Raw genomic sequence first — 19,580 nt, 5'->3', positions numbered from 1 at the left:
GCAGTATAAAAAATCTGGCTCGTATCAGGGGGGGGGGGGGAGGCGTGCGGTAAGTGGTAGTTGAGTGGCTAAAGGAGTTCAAGTAACTCAACGCAATGCAATGCTCAAGGGGATATATATTTGACTCGAATCCATCGTCTCCTTCCTATTATCACCATGTACAAAGTCGCCATGAAAAAGGTAGCGCCATGCTTTGTCTATCGGCTTGTCATCCTTCCAATCGTGAACGTCGCAATGATGACCACCGCGAGTGTGGCAATCGCACCAGGCAGGAGCAGCTCGTTAGGCACACCAGGAACAACCTGCTCTGGCTGAGCATGCCTGTTGCGCTGGCGACGGCCGCGGCGGGGCGAGTAGTCCTCCTCATCGTCGTCCTCCTCGCTGTCTTCGTCATCATACCTCTTTTTGCGCTCCCGCAGGAGCGAAGAAGCGGGAGGCGTGGGAACGACGACCGACGAGGGTTCGGGGGCTGGCGTGGGTGCCTGTGCGATGGGGGGCTTCTCGGGATCGTGCACAAACAGGTCCACCTTGTCACGTCGGTTCTGGCGCGCGAGCAGGATCGCCTCCAGCAGATCCTGGTCGGTCGTGATGGACACGGAGTCGCCCTCGTCGTCCAGATAGCTCAGGGCGAATCCAGTGTTGGAGAGCTTGCCGTCCTCCACGGTGGGCGCACCACCAATCGCATCAACCTCTGACCCGAGCTTCGAGAGGACGTTGACGACGAAGGTGTCCATGCCCTGCGCGGCGGTGACCTGCAGACGGTGGACGCGACCGCTGGGAGCCTTGAACTTGAAGGGGAAGGGGACCTCGGCGGGCGGCAGCAGCTCGGGGCCGTGGTCCAGAGCACTGTGCGGAGGGGAGTCTACACCAGCGTGCGAGGCCGAGTCACCCGGTGCGACGCTGTCCACAATACGCTCTCTAGGGATATCGGGCGACATGAGCGATCGGCTGCCTACTTGGCTGTGGCCGTGGTGGTTGCCTTCGCCAGAAACCATGGACTCGGTCTCGTGGTCGAGGGACAGCCAGAACTTGTTCCAGGCCGGACCTTCGCTGTCGGTGGTGGACATGCCATTAATCTGCTCCAGAGTCGCATAGGTCAGCTTGAGCACGTCGACCATGCCCACGATCTCACCGCCATCGTTCATGACGGGAAGGTTGAGATAGTGACCATCTGTGATTAGTTGCTTTTTGTCAGCACACATACACACACGCGCGCACGAATAGCAGCCAGGACCAACATACCGTGCATTTTTCGGAGAGCAGCCTGGATACTCATGTCGATGGGCGCAAAGTCGGGATGAGGGGTCATGACGCGGACGACACTGCAGGTTGATGGATCCAGGCCTGGGGCGATGACGCGGAGGACGACATCCTTGCTCGTGAAGATACCGGTGATGGAGCCATTGTCCTGGACCAAAAGGGCAGTAGTGTGGTTCTCCTTCATGAGGAAGGCAGCCTCCTTGACCGAGGTCCGGACGCTGACAGTGACGGGAGGCTCGCCGTTCAGGACGGACTCCAGGGTGGGGCCAGACATCTTGACGCGCAGGGCCTCGACGTACGAGATGATCTGTTGGGGTTGGCTGGCGCCCAGCTCGGACTGCACGCCCTCGAGCGCGTCGTAGAGCTTCCTCGAGGACGAGTAGGCCCTCTCCAGCTTCTCCATGGCGTCGTAGAAACACTTTGTGATGTCGAGAATACCCGAGATGTCCTGGTTCTCATCCATGACAGGCAGGTGACGGAAGCCCTTGCGCACCATGAGGTCGAGCGCATCGGTGGCACTGGTGTCGGTGCGGGCGCACAGGGGGTTCTTGGTCATGATCTCGGCGATGGTGACATTGGCCGACTTCAGCCCCTGGCCGACGACGCGAAAGGCCAGATCCTTGGCCGTAAAGATACCGGCGATCCTGTCATCATCGTCCGTGACCAGTACACAGTCCTCCCTCTTGGCGGCCATCAGCTGTGCCGCCTCGGCGACGGTTGTCTGGGGCTTGATCTGCAGGGCCTGGCTGGGCTTGAGGGCGAGGACGGTGCCGGGAGGGGCCTTGCGGGTGTGTCGAGCCCGGCCGGTGAGGTGCTTCTTCTTGGAGAGATCATTCTCCATCTTGCGACGAATGGCCTGGAATGGTGATAACAGCAAATTGTCAGTCATCAGTCAACACGCATGCAATGGTTTCTCTCCTCCTCCGGCCGAGATATCATGGTGCGGGGTTGCGCGAGAGACACAACCAAAGTCTACCCGACCCAACAATAACAACAACAACGACCAAGACGGTGGACTTTCTGGGGCGCTTGCTCACCTCATCTCTCTTTGATTGCTTCTGTCGGCTTGCGCTGACAGTGGAAGAGCCGCCTACTTCGCTATTAGTAGCGTGGCTCTCTCTGGGCGTGTCAAGCACAGGAACAGGTCTGGGAATGGCAGAAGACCCAGGCGCTGGAGAGTGATTAAAGGTAGGAATGCGACCGCGATCGGGCCCGCGGTTCGGCGTGGGCGTACCTCGAATGGTAGACATCTTTGGGAGAGAAGATCCTGCTCGACCAGAGCGCAGAGAAGAGAGAAACAAGAGCTCGAAGGTGGGGTGGGAGTGCGAAGCAGGGGAGGACGACGAGGGAGGAGAAGAAGAGGCAGCAGGTCAGGGGCAGAGAACTGATAGCCGCGCGTTGCCGTGTTGACCAGAAGACCAAAGAGGCTTGTCTGACGTTGCTCGAACCGATAAGAGCTGGCCAGAGGGCGCAAGAGGTTCGAAGGGCAACAAAGATAGCCAAGGTGTTGGTGGCCTGTACCGGCAAAAGAAAAAGAGGTCGATTGTGGTGGAGTGATGCAGTAATGCTGGTCAAAGTTCCGTCCGTCAGTCGGAAGGAGGGAATGTTGACGCCGACTTTTTTTCTTGTTATTGTTAGTTAGCAGCTCGTGACTGTTCTTGGTCTGTCTGTCGATTGGGCCACAGGCCACTGTAAACACGCGCTAACCGCCCCCAAATCCCACCTGACAGGGGCCAGCGTACTGCCTGCCCTCCTTACTTAAGCCATCTCCACTCTATCCAACCTCGCTCGAACGGGGACTTCCTCAAGAAGGTAGAAAGGGACTGAATGCTGTTGTTGGTGAGGCATCATGAGGTGACTGAATTCGTTTCTCATGGAAGCTGCAGTTGTTCCTCAGTGATTGAAATGGCACTGGGATCATTATACATATGCACCTCCAGCGACCTCCAGAGATTACCACATCATACCGTACCAACGTCCATACTCATCGTATCAGTGGACCTCGAAAGCATCGTTTTGTCGCTTGAGAATGTTCATCAAGAATGCATATGTCAATCTCCAGATGTCTTGGCGCATTTACCGATCCATGAGGAGACGAGCAATGAATGACACACTCTTGCCTCTGCAATCAGTTTTCCTATGGACAGGCTCGTCATTCTCTTGATCTACCATGGTCATGCTCGTGCAAGTCATCCCTCATCCTGGTATTACAGATTGACGCAGCTTCCATCCTTATAGACTCATAGACTCATAGACTCATAGACTCATAGACTCAATAATCAAGTCTCTGTGTATGCATGCCTATCTCATGTCAATCTTTCGAAAGAATTTACGAGACTTCCTACTTGCTGATGTTACCCTCCCTCCTTACATAAGCAAAAGGGCACTTCATAAACTTGACGGTCTATAAAGAGAACTTTCCTTTTGAATATCTTATAAAGTACATCTCGTCAGGTACTTAATCCCTACTTCTCTGCGCCCCATCTTCTATCTGAATTTCTCAATTGTCCTGTTCCCTCTACTCCCGAGAGGAGCCCGGGATGCACTCTTGCCTCCCGACCGCACAGTATTTGTATCTTACTGCGCCAAGAGGTCCATGTGATTACTCGGATCAACATAATCGCATAATTTTGTGCTGACGGTATCGTTCCGACATGTGTCCTCCCTCTGCTGACCGATGCCAATATGCAAGGTCGGACTCCGATGTGGATCCTGTCCGATAATGGGAGCTGACCGTTACCTTGTCCGAGAACTAGATACGCGCCACTGCTTCAACAAAGGTACAGAGCACCAGTAAGCCAGGATTTGGCATGCTTTTGAAGATTCCCTCAGCCCCCATCACAACACGCCAAGCCTTGAAGCTTATCTGGCTGCATTCTGATTAGTGTTGTTTGACCGAAGTTTTCCACGTTGCGGAGATGACTCCTTTCTGGGAGAGCTATCAGGGCACATTTATGAGGAGGAATATGACGAGATACTACCTATGTCCCATAAATGAATCGTGTTTAGAAAATAAACAATGTGTAGTCCCAAGTAAACGCTGTGGGTGCCAATACTGGTTTTTTCTGTTCTCCATTACCGTCCCGGCCAAAATTGTCCTGCGCATTCCACCTGTAAATACACGCTTCGATAATGCGTTCTTTAACATTGTCTTTGAGATGCATAGCATCGCTCATCGCTGCAATGCCCGTCCCCATTCTAGCAGCCCCAACCGTCCCCGAGAGCGACTATCTCATCATCGGCGGAGGACCTGCAGGGTTCGTTGTGGCAGAATATCTCAGTCGCGATCCAAGCAAGAGTGTGTTGCTCCTGGAAGCGGGGCCCGACGGAGATGCAGATCCTGAGATTACCAGTGAGTCCTAGTCCTGGATCAGGCATCTGAGAAATGTCATAGGTATTGGAAGGAAAGAGGAGAACAGATATTAATAGATTCCTCAATTCTAGCACCAGCAGAGTTCTTTGCTACCAGTAATTACATGTGGCGCTATGCCACACAGCCTGACGCTGGGCTGGGCGGGCTGTCGGCGAACCTGTTCCAGGGCAAGGCTTTTGGCGGTGGCACTGCAGTCAATGCCATGCTGTACGCGCGTGGAGCAGCATCGGTGTATGATGATTGGGCTGAAATCTCTGGCAATGAGGGTCTCGGCTGGGACTCGATGCTCGAGGCTTTCAAAGCGACGACGCAGTGGCAAGTCGCGCCCGAGGCCAACTATAGCCAGGCGATCAATGTGTCGATGTTTGGCGACGGGCCACTGGCTATCAGCCGTCAGCGGAAACTTCTCACGTTCGATGAACCGTTCTCAAACGAGGTGCAGACGACATTCGACCTCAACCAGATTGACTTTGTGTCTGGCGAAGGCATTGGAGTATCCCAAGGAATCGAGTCCATCCGTGTTTCCAATGAGACGCGCTCATATGCGTACAATACATTTGGCTACCTTGCCAACACACGCAACAATTTTCAGGCACTGCACAACGCCTGGGTGTCAAACATCGGCTTCAGCAACAAGACAGCGAACAGCGTGACTTACAATGACACCCTGACCAATACAACATACGTGCGCAGGGCAAAAGAGATCATCCTCGCGGCTGGAGCCATCAACACGCCCCAGCTGCTGATGCTCTCGGGCGTCGGGCCAGCGCAGCGCCTCATAGAGCTCGACATCCCCGTTATCCAAGACATCGCAGAAGTGGGCCAAAATTTGCAAGACCACCACTACGCCACGGTAGAATACGAAGCCAAAGACTTTGTAGACACGTACTGGCAGCTGACCGAGAACGCCACGCGCGAGGCGATCGAGGCGCAGGAGTATGCCGCGAACGGCGACGGCCTATTCGGCACCATCGTGGGCGACGTGCTGGCCATGATCCGCCTGCCCGACGAGGTGGCCAGCGGCTACCAGAAGAGCCTGCCTCAAGACCGCCCGCACGTTGCATTCACCTACTTTGCGGGGCCGTTCCTCCCCGGCAGCCCCAACGTGAGCATGCTGTCTGCCTTCGCCGCCGTGGTGCAGCCTGAGGTCTTTGGTTCCGTGGACCTGGCATCCGCCGACTATCGTGATGCGCCGCTGATTTATGCCAACTACTGGGCCAGCGAGGGGGACAAGTCTGCAGTTATCTATGCGTACAGAAAGCTGCGGGACATGTTTCGCTCCCCACAGCTGAGTGGCTACACGAAGCAGGAGGTTTTCCCCGGCGCCAACTACACGGACAGCGATGCTGATCTCTGGTCGGCCATCCAGAAGGGCTCGAGCAGCTGGCATCATCCGGTGGGCACTACGGCCATCGGAACTGTTCTTGATGCAAATTGGCGTGTGAAGGGTCTGAAGGGGTTGCGGATTGTAGGGTCCAGTGCTGCGCCCACCATCACTACATGCCCAACACAGGGCATGGTGTATGCCATTGCTCTCCGTGCTGCCATGGATATCGCCAAAGCTGATGGTTTGGAAATTTGAGATTCGTGGAAGCTTTAGCAGGAGCTGTTTCAAGGAAAAGTTGAAGCCACAATCCTGCGATTACCGACATGATCATGCAACATTTGTTGATGACTATTCAGGATAATTTTTCTCTCTCAAAAGGAGAGAAAAAGAGTAGATAGAATTGATTATCAAGAAACTCCATATAGTTGGTACATCTTCAAGTCATTTTATCCCAACTAGGCTGTAGTAAATATTGTAATGGAAACTTGATGCAGTTGTAAGTGATTATTACGGTTGGTTTTTGCGCCAGGTTACACACGGAAGACTTACGGGTCCCATCATCGTCCGCAGTTCCGTAGACGCATCTCACCACTTATTTTCCTTCCTGGTTGGCCAATAAGATTTTTCTTTCCCATTACTAAAGCCCTCGCTCACCGGGCTTGATCTGCACGTAGGGCGAGCTTATATGTTCCATAAGATCCCCCTCACTGCATACAACGTAAATCGCTGTTCAACCGCGTCCCCTTTCACCCAACTTGCAAATCACCAAAATACCGTCCAAAGGAAGAGTACTTTTACGATGCAGACAGATATAGTTGACACGGAGGCACTCGAGCCTGGAAGGACCTCAGTTGAGCCACAACCAATACCAGAAGCTCAACACACTCCCCAACCGGAGAAGGACGCAGACGGGACAGACACGGGCGAGTCGGGGCCAGATCTTTCTCAATCGGTCGCAGAGACCAGCACGGCCATCCATGGACCACGCTTATGGCTCTTGATCGCTGGCATGATGCTTGGCGTCTATCTTGTAGGCCTCGACACAACCATGCTTGCTACAGTACGAATTCACTCCTCCTTCATAGAACTCTTATGACGCAATTCACCTTGGCGTTCAACACATTGTCTGTGTTTCCGTCATATATCTAACCTAGGACACTCTAATCAGGTCATACCCACTCTCACGGATTATTTTGGTACCATTAGCGATGTGTCCTGGTACGGGACATCCTATGTCATCGTTGCGTACGCACACCACCTCGTGGATCCCCGTTCCTTTCTTTGACAACGAAGCTAAACCTTTTGAAATTCTAGATGTGTCTTCATTCCCTTGGTCGGTAGGATCTTCACATTATTTCGGGACAAATTCATCTACCTCACATTCATGGTGATCTTCTTAATCGGTAGCATCATTTGCGCCGTCTCCACGTCAAGCTCTGTCTTCATACTTGGCCGGGCCGTCAATGGGCTTGGCTCGGCCGGCCTCATCACGGGTGCCCTGCTCGTCATCCGTGCTGCCTGCGAGCCCAGGATCCGGCCAGCTATCACCTCGGCCACGGTCGCGTTGATCCCGCTTGGATCCGCCACTGGGCCCCTGATTGCAGGCGCGCTGACCAGTCGCGTAGGCTGGCGATGGTGTGAGTTTGAAAAAAGCGAAGGGGTACAAGACGTACTGTGCCTGTCTTGGAGTCTCAAATGGCTGACTCGGACGATGCTTTACAGGCTTCTGGATCTTTCTTCCCATAGGAGGTTTCGCCATAGTAACCACTCTTCTCATACCAATCCCCGATCATATGCCCAAACCAGCCTGGGATGAGGCTGTGCTCAGCATGCGCACCAAACTGGACCCTGTAGGTTTCGTGCTGTTTGCTGGTGCCGCCACGTCGGTTTTGCTCGCAACCACCTGGGGCGGAACAACCTATGCTTGGTCCTCAGCAACCATCATTGGCTTGTTTTGTGGTTTTGCTGCTCTGAGCGTGGTCTTTACCCTGTGGATTCTGCACGCGGGTGAAAATGCCCTTATACCGCCATCGACGTTTCGGCGTCGGTCTGTAACGTTTGGAAGTGCTTTCATGTTCCTTCAAGGCGGTGCCACGCAGATGATCTCATATTATCTGCCTTATTGGTTTCAGGCTATCAAAGGGGACTCGGCGGTGTGGAGTGCCATTCACATGTTGCCATCCATCTTGTCGCAAATCCTTGCATTGATCACCTTCGGAACGCAGGGTACGTGTGGATTATTTCTCTGCTTGTCTGGTCACTTGAGATGCCCTTTTTATGAAACTTGGCTAACCTTCACCGCGACCAGTTCGCAGATTTCAATTCATTCCTCCGTGGGGTATCACCGGGAGCGTTCTCAGTTGCATTGGAGCTGGCCTCATCACGACCTTCTCCGTCCACACGTCGACAGGGCGATGGATTGGTTACCAGATCATCGCATCGGTAGGAAGAGGCATGGCCTTTCAAGTGGTGAGTCCCTCGTGCCAGACACATTGGAGTATGGGGGCCAACGACTTTATTAATTCTGACTCCTACCTAAGCCCATCATCTCCATTCAAGAAACCGTACCCGCCAAAGAAACCGCAGCCGCCACATCTGTAGCCAATCTGTTCATGCAATTTGGCACGGCCATTTCCATCTCCGCCAGCCAGTCTATTTTTGACAATCGTCTGCCTGATCTGCTCTCGCAGTATGCTCCTGATGTCGACGCCAGCGCAGTGCTGAATGCTGGGGCCACAGAGGTCCGTGGTCTTGTGGCTCCGAGCCAGCTCCCAGGGTTTCTTCTGGCGTATAACGAGGCTCTGGTTATCATGTTCTACTTTCCAGTTGGGTGCTCAGCGCTTGCAGCCCTGGTTGGATTTGGCCTGCCGTGGAATCGGATGTAGAACTAAGGGGCGAGTTGGCTTTGTGATATGGCAAATTGTAAGCTGGAGGTTTAGAATTTCAAGGAGGATGACTGGTGTTCCTGGCACAAAAATGGTCTTTATCATCAAGGTACATTGGTATGCTGCAGAACGAAATAGGCATCAAAACAAAAGAAGTGCAAGTGAAAGTTCCTAGAGTTCATACAATTTCAAGAACTGAGCCCGAATTGGTTTCCTAAGCTCATACGCATAAGTAGTAATTATTTATTCTGCATGGTTGTTTTGGCCACGTCTACTTTATCATCCTTGAATCACATTCGCTGGACAGCGCGATGCAATGGAATGCAATGACCGGTTAAAGAATTTGTATTTGTATATTTGCGAGAACTTGCTGTCCCGCTATTCTTACTTGAGGCCGAGGGATACTGTTTTCGACTTCATATTGTGTCATTTTTTACCTCGTATCCTAGAGCCAAGAACACCTTCAGAAACCAGGCTTCTCTGCGTCTGGAATTTTGCCCCATGGCTGGTCGAAACCCGGAAACATAATCCACTTCAGGTCTTGGTGCAAGCCCAGAGTCGAATCATACGCCATGCGCGACAAGTTCAGCCACATATCGCCCTTGACCGGGAAAGCATCCGCCCAGACACCTTCCTCGAACGGCTTGGCCACCTGCTCTCCATTCTTCAGCGCCCGCAGGAACTTGACCACATGGCCATCATCATAGTCGCCATTGGCGCGGCGGAAGAGCTCCTCCCAGCCCCAGCCCGCGCTGGCCGTGGGCTGATAGTTCTTGATGTACTCGATATGCAGCTCGGGCGCACCGCAGGTGGCATACCAGACCAGATCCAGCCTGGCCTTCCACTCGACAAGCCGCACCTTGTCCTCGACGCGGATCCAGTCCTGCCGCGCCAGAACGGTCAGGAAGATGGAGCTCGTGACGTTGTGCATGTAGAAGAAGTCAATCTTGCGCGCCTTGCCGAGGCGCTGCGCCGCGCCCGAGAAATATGCGCAGCAGCTGATCATCTCGGCGGTGCGGCGCTCCAGGGTCGCCGGGGTGACGCGGAACTGCGCGGCCAGGGCGGCGATTTCTTTCTCGGCGCGCTTGAGCACGCCGTTCTTCATCTTGAACTGCATATCCTCCCAGTGCGCCGAGTTCCGGATCGTCTCGTTGGCGCGGGCCTCGTGGAAGAGTTCCACCAGGGGGCGGTCGTGGGTCGTCGGGTTGGTGGCAGCCTCCCTCTCGGCATTGGCGAAGAAGATGTGGATGTCGAAGCTGGCGTCTGTTGCGGCTTGGGCGAGGGCCTCGGCCAAGATGCTTGGCTGCTCGAACTCGACGGCAAGACCCCAGTGGATGATGGGATGGAAAGCTCCGTCGAACATGCGGGCGAGAATGGCCTCTGCAGTCTTTGTGCGGCTGAAGCAGTACTCCTGGATTACTTCTCTGACTAGAAAGTACTCTTCACGTTAATAAATGTCCTTTGAAGAGGAGGGGAAAAACCAAGAAAATAAAAGGGTTCAAAAATAATGTACGCACATCCTTTCGCATCAATCTCGCGCTCGAAGAAGACCAGATAGTTGGCATAGTGTTTGACATCACTGAGGTATTTCTGAAACCCCTCCTCAGTCGCCAGCTCGGCAATCACATTCTCATCTGTCGGCGGCGGCGGGCGTTGGCCCAGCTCGACATTGGAGAGGAACCCCAGCTCTAGAGCAGACGTATCTGCGCCCAGGGCTAGCCTCGTGAGCACGTTGTGCGCCGCGTGGTTGTGCCCGGCAAAATCACGCCAGAACATATGATGCTCGTCATGGTTCTTCTGTAGCAGCCGGTTGGCCGCCTCAATAGCTCCTTGCGGCAGGCTTTGGATACCTGGGACGAGACCTAGGTTCTCTGCGTGGATGTTCACTTTTGAGGAGACCGAGCCAGCTTCTGTGCTAGAGTTGGGGGCAATAGTATTGACAATAGTTTGGGTAGACATTGTGGACAGTGACTTGACTGAATGGAGCAGAGACACGAATGAAGAATTATCTCGGCGGACTTGAAATACCCAGCATCAAAGTCGAGAGAGTGCATGTTTATTGATGGACATACTTAGTATTACTTCAATAATCTTACCTATAAAGCGAGACGCAACCCTCCAAAATCTCACTCAACCATATGCCAAACTACTATGCTCTTACCTATGTCGTATGACTTATGTTCCAGGTCGGTGAGATTCGGACTCATCTGTCCTCCGCACCGTGTCCAATATCCGATCAACTTCTCATGGTGAAGAGAAATCGGCCGTCTCCATGACTTCGCACTCTGTGGACGTGGGAAAGTGTGTGATCCGAGCCTCCCAGATTCAGGCACAAGACGACCCTCGTTCGTGAGGTCGTACAGAGCCCACTAGACTCGGACGCCTAAAATCTGTATACCAATCTTTTTCCCCCGCAATATTTTGCGCCATACTGATGTACCTCAACGTAAAAATAGCGGTTGCTCCGTGATGGAATGGTTCGACAGAGGCTCGGATATTAGGACGAACAGGCCGATCATCGAGCCGGCCTTGGAACTTCAACTCGGTCTGTGTCTGGATCACCCGGGGTGACGGCATCTCATCTGTGTACAGTAAGCATTTAGTCACTCAATTGATTACTAGTCATCGTTACCCGATTATGTGCATTCCTCATCTTTCGAATACGAGGCATCGGAATCCGAAGATCCACCTCTCGCTATGATCATTACGTTCAAATTGTGGTACAAGACAATAGTCATCTCACATAACCACGAGGCTCAACTTGAGACATATGAAGATTACCAATACCGATTCCTTTCGAAATCAGACGAGAGCCATTCGGGCTCCGGGACCCAGTGTTCCTGCTGTAGAAAGCAGTCATCCCTAAATTATTGAAAGATGTGGGGGATTTTTTTTCTCAAGGTTGTGTATCGAACAAGGCCTCGGCAACTTTAATAGAGAAAATTCGACGGAGCGAGAGAAAGAATGAAGTATCGTCTATCGTTGCAATTATCATCATTCCACCGTCTTCACGCACAATGTCTGACCCCGTGGACCCGAAGCGCAGGGGTGGATACAAGCAGATCAACAAAGCTTTGAACATCTGTGCTTTTGAAGATTATCTTGAGGGCCAACTCTCAGTCCTACCAGAAATAGCAGATGTTGAACAGATCAGCCCTCGTGTATTGCGTGTACTCGGCCAGAATGCTGGGAAGGTGAGGTCTCTTTCCTTTTTTCAATCCTTTCCTTTTTCTTTGTGGGTCCGGACGATCAGAGACGTATTTTGGATAATCGCTAAAGCACGAGCAGTTCACACTCCAGGGGACAAACACGTACATAGTAGGGACAGGAGATCAGAGGCTCCTCATCGACACAGGCCAGGGCATACCAGAATGGGCAAGGCTCATCTCGTCCACCCTCGCATCCTCGGGAATCACACTCTCCGCCGTCCTGCTCACACACTGGCACGGAGACCACACGGGTGGCGTTCCTGATCTCCTTCGAATGTATCCTCACCTGTCCGACGCTATATATAAGCACACGCCCAGCCGTTCCCAGCGGCCCATCACCGATGGCCAGGTCTTCCAGGTCCAGGGCGCCACAGTCCGCGCAGTGCACGCACCAGGCCACTCACACGACCACATGTGCTTCGTTCTCGACGAGGAGAATGCCATGTTCACGGGGGATAACGTGCTCGGGCACGGCACCGCGGCAGTGGAGCACCTGAGCACCTGGATGGAGTCGCTGCGCGTGATGAAGAAGCATGCTTGTGCAGTGGGCTATCCGGCACATGGCATGGTGGTTCAGGACCTGGAGGGTAAGATTGAGTGGGAGCTGGCATCCAAGGTCAAGAGGGAGACACGCATCCTGCAGACGCTGGCTAAGCTGAAGCTTCAGACAGGAAGTGGTAGAGGGAAGGCTAGCGTGACGGTGCAACAGCTTGTGAGCGCGATGCATGGTGAGAAGCTTGATGCGCAGGTCAGGAGCATGGCGGTGGAGCCGTTCACGGAAGAAGTCCTGAAGAAGCTTTCGCAAGATGGCAAGGTGGCGTTTGAGGTGAGAGGTGGACAGAAGAGATGGTATGGCATACAGCCTATTGAGATTCGTGTCTAATTAGAGCATGGAAAATATTTCCTTTACTGCCATCAATGTCAGTTTGTAGAATGATGATTTCTAGATTGATTTACTATTCAAAGGCGCAGCCTCGTCGTGCAGAAGTTGTTTCCTAGCAGGGCGTTCCATATCCATCTGCTGTCATTGACCTTTGAATTGATATGATGTCTTGTCTTCTGATCCCTCAAGTTAATTCAAACAAGCCGAGCGGGAGCTTGAAGCTTGTCAAGTTGAACATGTTCGAATTCTCCACTGAATGCGAATCAGCAAATGGTGCCTCCATAGCCAGCCAAGCACTGTTAAGCTCACGGACATGATAGCCGAGACATACATTTCCAATATCTAGGTTGATAAGCCGTGGATCAGACGATATAATAGCGAAGGAGGCTGCGGTCGACCGTGCTGGCTTAGAGCATTTGAAGCATATATCGATGCAGAATAGGCATGTATAGATGTAGAACGTAGATCAGGGCGAGAACACGTATTGCTTACAGACTGTCTTTTCAAATGGGAGGCTTCAATTTTTGATAGAGCATCGCAGCTCCGCCAATGACCTCTTCGTATGATGGAGAAAGGAAAGGAGAAGAAAAAAAAGGGGGAGGGGGAAGAGCCAAACATCGTCTCTATAATTGATGCTTTCATTGCTATCAAAGGGCCCTACATACTATTGCATTGGACAGACAAAGCAGGAGCCCCGGATCAACTCATACGTGCCGCAACCTTTCCATAATCTCAGCCGACAGCCCACGAAGACGCCGCCGGAGGTCGACCTCGAGCTGCTCGAACAGAGCAAATGAGAAGGTAATTGTAGTACTGCTAGTACTATGATAAGCCCCTCCAGCTCTTTGATCTACGTTTTTCTCATTCACAGCACGGCCTCCTCCGCCGTCTGATCTGTGCCTCAACACCGCCAGATTTTGTGATAGGGTCTTCACGATCCCCTGCATTCGAGAGAGCTCGCTCAGGACCAGCTGGGAGGCCATACGATCCCGATCATATTCCTGGTGGCCGGCCAGGTGCTGCTGCTCAGAGATGCCTACTGAGGACGGCGTGCCGTATCCCGTTGCCGCCGCAGTGCTAGCGACAAGGCCGCTAGTGGGCGAAGGCGCTGCTGGGCTAGAGTCCTTCGGACACGTCTGGTTCTTTAGTATCTCGTTCTTTCCGCTGGCTGCGGCCGCATACCAGGTCAGGGCCTTGAAGAGAGTTAATGTGATGAGGACCAGCAGGTGGCTGTCCTGAGAACACGAGCACTGGAGGATATCAGCCACCGTGTCGAGGACCGGCCTGTTGTGGGCGATGATGGACTCGGCAGAGAGCAAGTGGCGGTAACTGTGGTCGTCAAACTTGGGACCATAACCATATTTCTCTGCACGTTCAATGGGCGGCTGTTGCGTATGAGAGAGCTTCTGGATGATCGAGAGCATGCGCTGGAGGCATGAGCCTGACGAGCAGTCTTCTGCTCCTCCTCCCATCAGGGCCTGCGGCACGTCTGGTTCCGACAGCAACGTGGTGTTACAGCTGTCTTGAGGAGTCTGCATCTCGATGTGGGACTGCACCTGTGATGCCGTGTCAAACATGCTGCCATTGCCCATCACCAGTGTCGTCCCGCTATCGGATGCATGGCTTTCCAGTCCAGCAGAATCATCGGTGGTAGTGTGAGAGTTTATAAAGGCGTCGAGGGCGTCCTGGTCTAGGAGCTCGAACTCTGCGGGATTAGGATCCATGCTTGAACCAGCGAATATTTCTAACGGCATAGGAAAGCTGAACATGTCGTCGAGCCCGGAGAATAAGCCATTTGGCGCCGTCAAATGGTGTAGTGGTTGTGTCAGGGGCAGGTTCGGGAAAACATCCTGTCGACTAGGTGAAAGTGTGGGTTGGTGATTGATTTGGGAGGAGGAGGAGGTGGTGGTGGTGGTGGCGGCAGGCGACGTGACAGCGATGCCTCCTGGCGATGATGGTGGTACATCTTCCGGCCCCGGCGCCGCCACAGGCCAGCGGTGGTGGTGGCCCCTTGCAGAGGTAGCAGAGGACGGGGAAGTGAAGGGTGGTCCGTCGCCTGCTATTGTTCTGCTGCTGGCCGACATGGAGTGTGTACGACCGGCTCGTCGGCTGACTAGGTATTCGCACAAGCGTCCTCGTTTGGCACACCGTGCGCATGTTGGCTTTTCTTTGCTGCATTTCAGTTTGGCTGTGGCGCAGCTGCGACAGCTGTCCCGCAGCTTGGGCAGCGCTGGTGCTTTGTGTAATGAAGAAGATGATGATGGAGAAGAAGAAAAAGAAGGAATCGTGATGGTTGGTGGCTTGGGACTGGGGGTGGGCATGGCTTCGACACCTTTTTTTTCTTTTCTTTTTCCTTTTTGCTGCGAACCTGAACTATTACCATACTACACAGGTGGCTTGGAGGATGGATGATGGATGATGTTGTTGTGATGAAGAATAATATTAGGTAGTCCTCTAAGCCCTGGCTGAAAGGGCCAGTTCGTCATCTTCCTTCAAGGGGTTGGGTGGGCAAAGGCCCTAATAAATGTAATAGTAATCAGTGATGAAGGTGAGTAAGGTCTACTTGAGTCGTCGACTACTAGGTACTTGAACATTTCTCATGCTTATAGATCAGTTTGCTTGAAATAATAGGTCAGTTCGGACAATCCCCGTACAAGGAGCCTTGTAAACAACATTGATGACGTCCTTGTACAGAACAATATATGGAACAGTCAGAATGCGATGGTGCTTACAGAGGGGCAGATAGGAAAGCATGGTATTATTCATAACCTGTGCTTGCCTTGTACAACCATGGGTGGGAACAGTACGAGGTTCGAGACTCACCATAGGTGCTTGGCATTGAGCAAGGAGTTCGATATCAAATCCAACTATTATCCAAAGTCTCACCTACAAGATCTGTCATGCAGCTTGAGGTGGCGGGGTGGCTGTCAGACTGGACTTTTCGCCCTGTTTCAGATCATCAGAGTAATGAAGATCCACTTAGTAATGCTACGAAGAAGAAATCGTTGAATGCTCTATTTCCTATTACGTGTAGTTGCTAATCCATTGAGTGGTCTACCTGGTTATACTGATACCTTATTCCCACAGCCACTGTTGCGCTATTGCTCGCCTGCAACTTCTTCACAACGGATAGCCTTCCCACGTCATCCCCTATCCGCTGGATCTCTCCCACCAACTCTGCAACGTCGACGACACTCGGGTACCCTGTCAGCTGTATCCGTAGCAGCTCCCGCACGCGGGCCAGCGAGTCGACATCTGCGGGGAGCAACGACGACGACGACGACGACGCCGACGACGACAACCAAGAGGAAAAGGAAGCACATTGAGGAATGCAGCGAAGCGCCAGAACGAAAAGGGCAGCCGGATGTTCACGAAGGATTGAGAGGTGCGCTCGTAGCTCTGACATGATGTACGCCGCATACGCCGCCCCCGGTGCGCCTCCTGCATGGGGGTTTCGAGATGGTAGCCGCAGCAGATAGACGTCTGCATCTTTGATTGGTTGCTCACCGCCAGGCGCTTGCCTCTGATGGATGATAATACGACCCGCTTGTATTGCGTCCCCAGCAGCACCAGTGGAAGAAGTAGTTGTATTAGCGGCGGCTGCGGGTAACGGCGGGCTCCTTGTCGTCGTCGTCTCAGTAAGCTGTACTACAAAGTGCAAGGTAGGGAACAGTCCTGCCAGCGCCTGTGCCGCACTTGTGCTTTGAGCACCAACCTAATTATCACCGAAGCAGGTCTCGCGATATCAGTATTGTATCACTGTCGTATCCTTTTTGGTAAGAGCAGACAGGGATCAAGATCCACTCCTGTGTACTGAGGGTGGATGTGTTGGAGCCTTCTATCTGTGATAGGAAGAAGAGAAGTAGGAAGAGGAGGATCATAAACTCACATCGACGATGCGCACCTTGCCCTGGCTAGGCCAGTCGAGCCGCGCAAGAACTTGAGTCATGTTCTCATCTGTGTCGCCAATACACCGAAGGAACGCAGGCCACTGTCTCTGCAGCTTCGGACGAGCCGCGCAAACCTCCTCGAACGTCTGCTCGGTGTCAAAAGCAAGACCAAATGCAGTGGTTGTCCGCATCTCGGATGCCGATGATGGTCCGGCAGACTCGGACTCGGCAGACGGCCACCAGTCCGCATCCGCCTGTCGTCCCCGAAGCCGGGATGCTTTGGCCATCTGCAGGGACGCAGGGGCGGCGGTCTCACCCAGGAACATGATGGCGTCCAGATAGAAGAGCTGAGTTACGAACGGGGACGAGAGGGCCGTGTGGCCGATGTGGCCTGGCTGAGGCTCTTGCAAGAAGCCTGCTGATGCCGTCATGCGCACAACGCTCGTCATCTCGGCCTCATCGACACCGACCAGATCAGCCACGTCCTTAACGGGTACGCTGCCGGTCAGCGGGATGCATGCCAAGATCTGAAAATCCCCCAACCACTTCAGACAAGAGAGGAGCTGGCTCTAGTAAAAAAAAGACGCCGCGATTCGATTCCTTATTAGCAAATCAGATCACAGACGCAGGGTATGTATTATTACCCAACATGACGGGGATGAGACTTGGCTTTGCATACTTGGTAGGAGAGTCGCTGAAGGAGGGCCTCGGAATCCGTGAGTAGGGCCTGCAGACGATCGATACTACGCAAGACTGTACGTCTTGCAGTATGTACTTTCAACGAGGCCGAAGAGGGGATGGGCAGACCTGATGTCGAAGCGTCAGGATTGTAGTTGCCACTATGGAAATATTCAGACAATGTTTTGATGGCTGCATCGAGTCTGCTACTGCAGGTATCGAACTGCTCCAAGCTTCCCATGATGGGCAAGCGGTCGTACCACGGGTCAGTTGGTGCTTGTGAAGAGAGGGGGGGGGGGGGTAAACCGGTGTGTCAACAAAAATGTGGCTTTGGGACCCGGCAGATCAGCACTAGACGGGTGCAAGGAAGGCTGATATTTATCATCAATGGCGGTTTAAGATGAAATACATAATTCTAGTACTATTGACTTCGGAGACCGCTCTTACGTTGCGGTTCCAGAACTTTTTACACATGCATTTTTTCCCATCAATACTAGGAAAAAAAGGGAGATGTTCTTAATTCATATAGGACTAATCTACTTTGGGGATTATGGATGAGCTGAAGATATTAATTAAGTCTCGACAATATTTATACCGTGTAATTGCAATGGAAGTGACGCAGTAGCCTGCTATATGATTTTTTCCCCCCGTCTGTTTCTTTCTTTCTTCTCCCTTGACAGCTGTTTGCTTACATTCGGTGTTCTCTTTTTTCCAATCGCCGATCATACCTGCCGCTGAAATTGGTGCGTTGCACGACGTCCGTCTCGCCCAACAAGAGACGGAGAGACTCGGCCTCTGCTGTTCCTTAAGACCGCTTTGTTTTCAAGTACAAATCGAACCTGCCCACGCTCACAATTATTGGCCCCTTTGTCTGACACACAAGCTCAGTCACCATCTCCATTCCAAAAAGAAAAAAAGCTTAATCTTGCATACTACTTACGACCGTCCTCCACAATGGCGCCCGACAAGAAGATTGTGCTTATCACAGGTAAGCCGCCACAGAATCCGCTGCCAAGTATACGCGGGGAGATCCCGATTCAGAATCTAAACAGAGTTTACCTCGCCTTTTCTCAACAGGAGCCAATAGCGGCATCGGACTAGAAACCGTAGTCTGTCTGTCGCAGGCATCGCCAGACTACCACATTATCCTCTGCGCCCGCACCGTAGACAAGGGAAACAAGGCACTGCAGGAGGTGAAGGCTTCCCATGGCGACTCCCTGAAGAGCCCCATCTCGGTGCTGCAGCTTGACGTCACGGACGCCCAGTCCATCGAAGCTGCAAAGGAGCATATCGAGAAGGAGTTTGGCCGTCTGGACGTGCTGGTCAACAATGCCGCCATCCTCATCATCCCCAGTCAACAGCCCATGGCCAAGATCGAGCTCCTGCGGACGACCTTCGAGACCAACGTCTTCGGCCCCTGGCTCCTGACCGACGCGCTCGAGCCTCTTCTTCAGAAATCGGCAAACCCCCTGGTCATCAACGTCTCCTCCGACCAGGGCTCCATCACGAGAAAGCTGGACCCTACCAACCCGGGCGCTGCCATACCAGGTGAGCACTACCGTGCCAGCAAGTCTGCCCTGAATATGCTGGCCGCGTGTCAGAGATACTCGTACAAGGAATGGGGCTGCAAGGTCTGCGCCTTCAACCCTGGCTTCTGTGTAACCAACCTCGTAAGTGACAGTCTTGACATGCTACATCCCCACCCTCGGAACTCTCGGCACTGGAGCGTGTCTCAGATCACCTTTGCTGACAGCGATGATTCCCGCTCAGACCGGAGAAAAAGGCCGGCAGACGCGGATCGAGCATGGCGCCAGGCCGGCCAGAGATGCTGCTGAGGCACTAGTGGATGTCATCGCGGGAAAGAGGGACGCTGATCTTGAGAAGAATGGCATGGTAGACTTGGATGGCGGAATTCTTCCTTGGTGATGTTGATCACGGCAACACTTACCGGTCCTTTTTACTAGCATTAAGTACCTAAGCGCGCCAGATGGCTTGCTTTTACTAAAGCTTCAGACACTGAACTTTACCCCCCTCATTCTCTGTTGAAAAGAAAGAGGAATGTGGTTCGGAACCGC

General features: G+C 53.0%; 10 protein-coding genes across 10 annotated transcripts; 5 read left to right on the top strand and 5 right to left on the bottom strand.

Annotated features, from left to right (window-relative positions):
• Nucleotides 1–197: 197 nt before the first annotated feature.
• Nucleotides 198–2,510, bottom strand: M406DRAFT_331581 (CBS-domain-containing protein; the record flags this gene model as incomplete). Its single annotated transcript, XM_040920648.1, has 4 exons — nucleotides 198–1,171; nucleotides 1,243–2,116; nucleotides 2,298–2,431; nucleotides 2,495–2,510. The coding sequence occupies 4 exons, from the start codon at nucleotides 2,508–2,510 to the stop codon at nucleotides 198–200; spliced, it is 1,998 nt and encodes a 665-aa protein (XP_040773991.1).
• A 1,933-nt stretch (nucleotides 2,511–4,443) lies between these two features.
• M406DRAFT_262168 (putative glucose-methanol-choline oxidoreductase) lies at nucleotides 4,444–6,215 on the top strand (the record flags this gene model as incomplete). The annotated part of the gene is made up of 2 exons (XM_040917491.1): nucleotides 4,444–4,612; nucleotides 4,705–6,215. The coding sequence occupies 2 exons, from the start codon at nucleotides 4,444–4,446 to the stop codon at nucleotides 6,213–6,215; spliced, it is 1,680 nt and encodes a 559-aa protein (XP_040773990.1).
• Nucleotides 6,216–6,759: 544 nt separating this feature from the next.
• M406DRAFT_262172 (putative MFS transporter) lies at nucleotides 6,760–8,845 on the top strand (the record flags this gene model as incomplete). The annotated part of the gene is made up of 6 exons (XM_040917493.1): nucleotides 6,760–7,020; nucleotides 7,129–7,205; nucleotides 7,275–7,597; nucleotides 7,683–8,186; nucleotides 8,269–8,429; nucleotides 8,501–8,845. The coding sequence occupies 6 exons, from the start codon at nucleotides 6,760–6,762 to the stop codon at nucleotides 8,843–8,845; spliced, it is 1,671 nt and encodes a 556-aa protein (XP_040773989.1).
• Nucleotides 8,846–9,175: 330 nt separating this feature from the next.
• Nucleotides 9,176–11,052, bottom strand: M406DRAFT_346955 (uncharacterized protein; the record flags this gene model as incomplete). The annotated part of the gene is made up of 3 exons (XM_040922237.1): nucleotides 9,176–10,273; nucleotides 10,363–10,716; nucleotides 11,007–11,052. 3 exons carry the CDS (start codon nucleotides 11,050–11,052, stop codon nucleotides 9,309–9,311), a joined length of 1,365 nt encoding a protein of 454 aa, XP_040773988.1. The 3' UTR covers nucleotides 9,176–9,308.
• A 656-nt stretch (nucleotides 11,053–11,708) lies between these two features.
• M406DRAFT_356900 (Metallo-hydrolase/oxidoreductase) lies at nucleotides 11,709–12,524 on the top strand (the record flags this gene model as incomplete). The annotated part of the gene is made up of 2 exons (XM_040923553.1): nucleotides 11,709–12,039; nucleotides 12,134–12,524. Coding segments are annotated over exons 1-2 (567 nt in total), but the record flags the coding sequence as incomplete, so codon positions are not given.
• A 46-nt stretch (nucleotides 12,525–12,570) lies between these two features.
• On the top strand, nucleotides 12,571–13,037 carry M406DRAFT_356899 (uncharacterized protein). Its single transcript, XM_040923552.1, has 2 exons — nucleotides 12,571–12,977; nucleotides 13,012–13,037. The coding sequence occupies exon 1, from the start codon at nucleotides 12,578–12,580 to the stop codon at nucleotides 12,935–12,937; it is 360 nt and encodes a 119-aa protein (XP_040773986.1). The 5' UTR covers nucleotides 12,571–12,577; the 3' UTR covers nucleotides 12,938–12,977; nucleotides 13,012–13,037.
• Nucleotides 13,038–13,641: 604 nt separating this feature from the next.
• Nucleotides 13,642–15,021, bottom strand: M406DRAFT_73663 (uncharacterized protein; the record flags this gene model as incomplete). The annotated part of the gene is made up of 1 exon (XM_040925643.1): nucleotides 13,642–15,021. The coding sequence occupies one exon, from the start codon at nucleotides 15,019–15,021 to the stop codon at nucleotides 13,642–13,644; it is 1,380 nt and encodes a 459-aa protein (XP_040773985.1).
• Nucleotides 15,022–15,039: 18 nt separating this feature from the next.
• On the bottom strand, nucleotides 15,040–15,258 carry M406DRAFT_261797 (uncharacterized protein; the record flags this gene model as incomplete). The annotated part of the gene is made up of 1 exon (XM_040917467.1): nucleotides 15,040–15,258. A coding segment is annotated over one exon (219 nt), but the record flags the coding sequence as incomplete, so codon positions are not given.
• Nucleotides 15,259–15,974: 716 nt separating this feature from the next.
• On the bottom strand, nucleotides 15,975–17,396 carry M406DRAFT_261933 (uncharacterized protein; the record flags this gene model as incomplete). Its single annotated transcript, XM_040917478.1, has 2 exons — nucleotides 15,975–16,652; nucleotides 16,827–17,396. Coding segments are annotated over 2 exons (1,248 nt in total), but the record flags the coding sequence as incomplete, so codon positions are not given.
• Nucleotides 17,397–18,188: 792 nt separating this feature from the next.
• Nucleotides 18,189–19,550, top strand: M406DRAFT_356898 (putative short chain dehydrogenase/reductase). The gene is made up of 4 exons (XM_040923551.1): nucleotides 18,189–18,331; nucleotides 18,394–18,493; nucleotides 18,583–19,175; nucleotides 19,276–19,550. Exons 2-4 carry the CDS (start codon nucleotides 18,460–18,462, stop codon nucleotides 19,429–19,431), a joined length of 783 nt encoding a protein of 260 aa, XP_040773982.1. The 5' UTR covers nucleotides 18,189–18,331; nucleotides 18,394–18,459; the 3' UTR covers nucleotides 19,432–19,550.
• The last annotated feature ends 30 nt before the right edge of the window (nucleotides 19,551–19,580 follow it).

The sequence above is a fragment of the Cryphonectria parasitica genome (genome assembly GCF_011745365.1).
Source record: "Cryphonectria parasitica EP155 unplaced genomic scaffold M406scaffold_6, whole genome shotgun sequence".
Classification (NCBI taxonomy): Eukaryota; Fungi; Ascomycota; class Sordariomycetes; order Diaporthales; family Cryphonectriaceae; genus Cryphonectria; species Cryphonectria parasitica.
The sequence above is the reverse complement of the archived record's forward strand: the minus strand, read 5'-3'. Positions and strand labels throughout refer to the sequence as shown.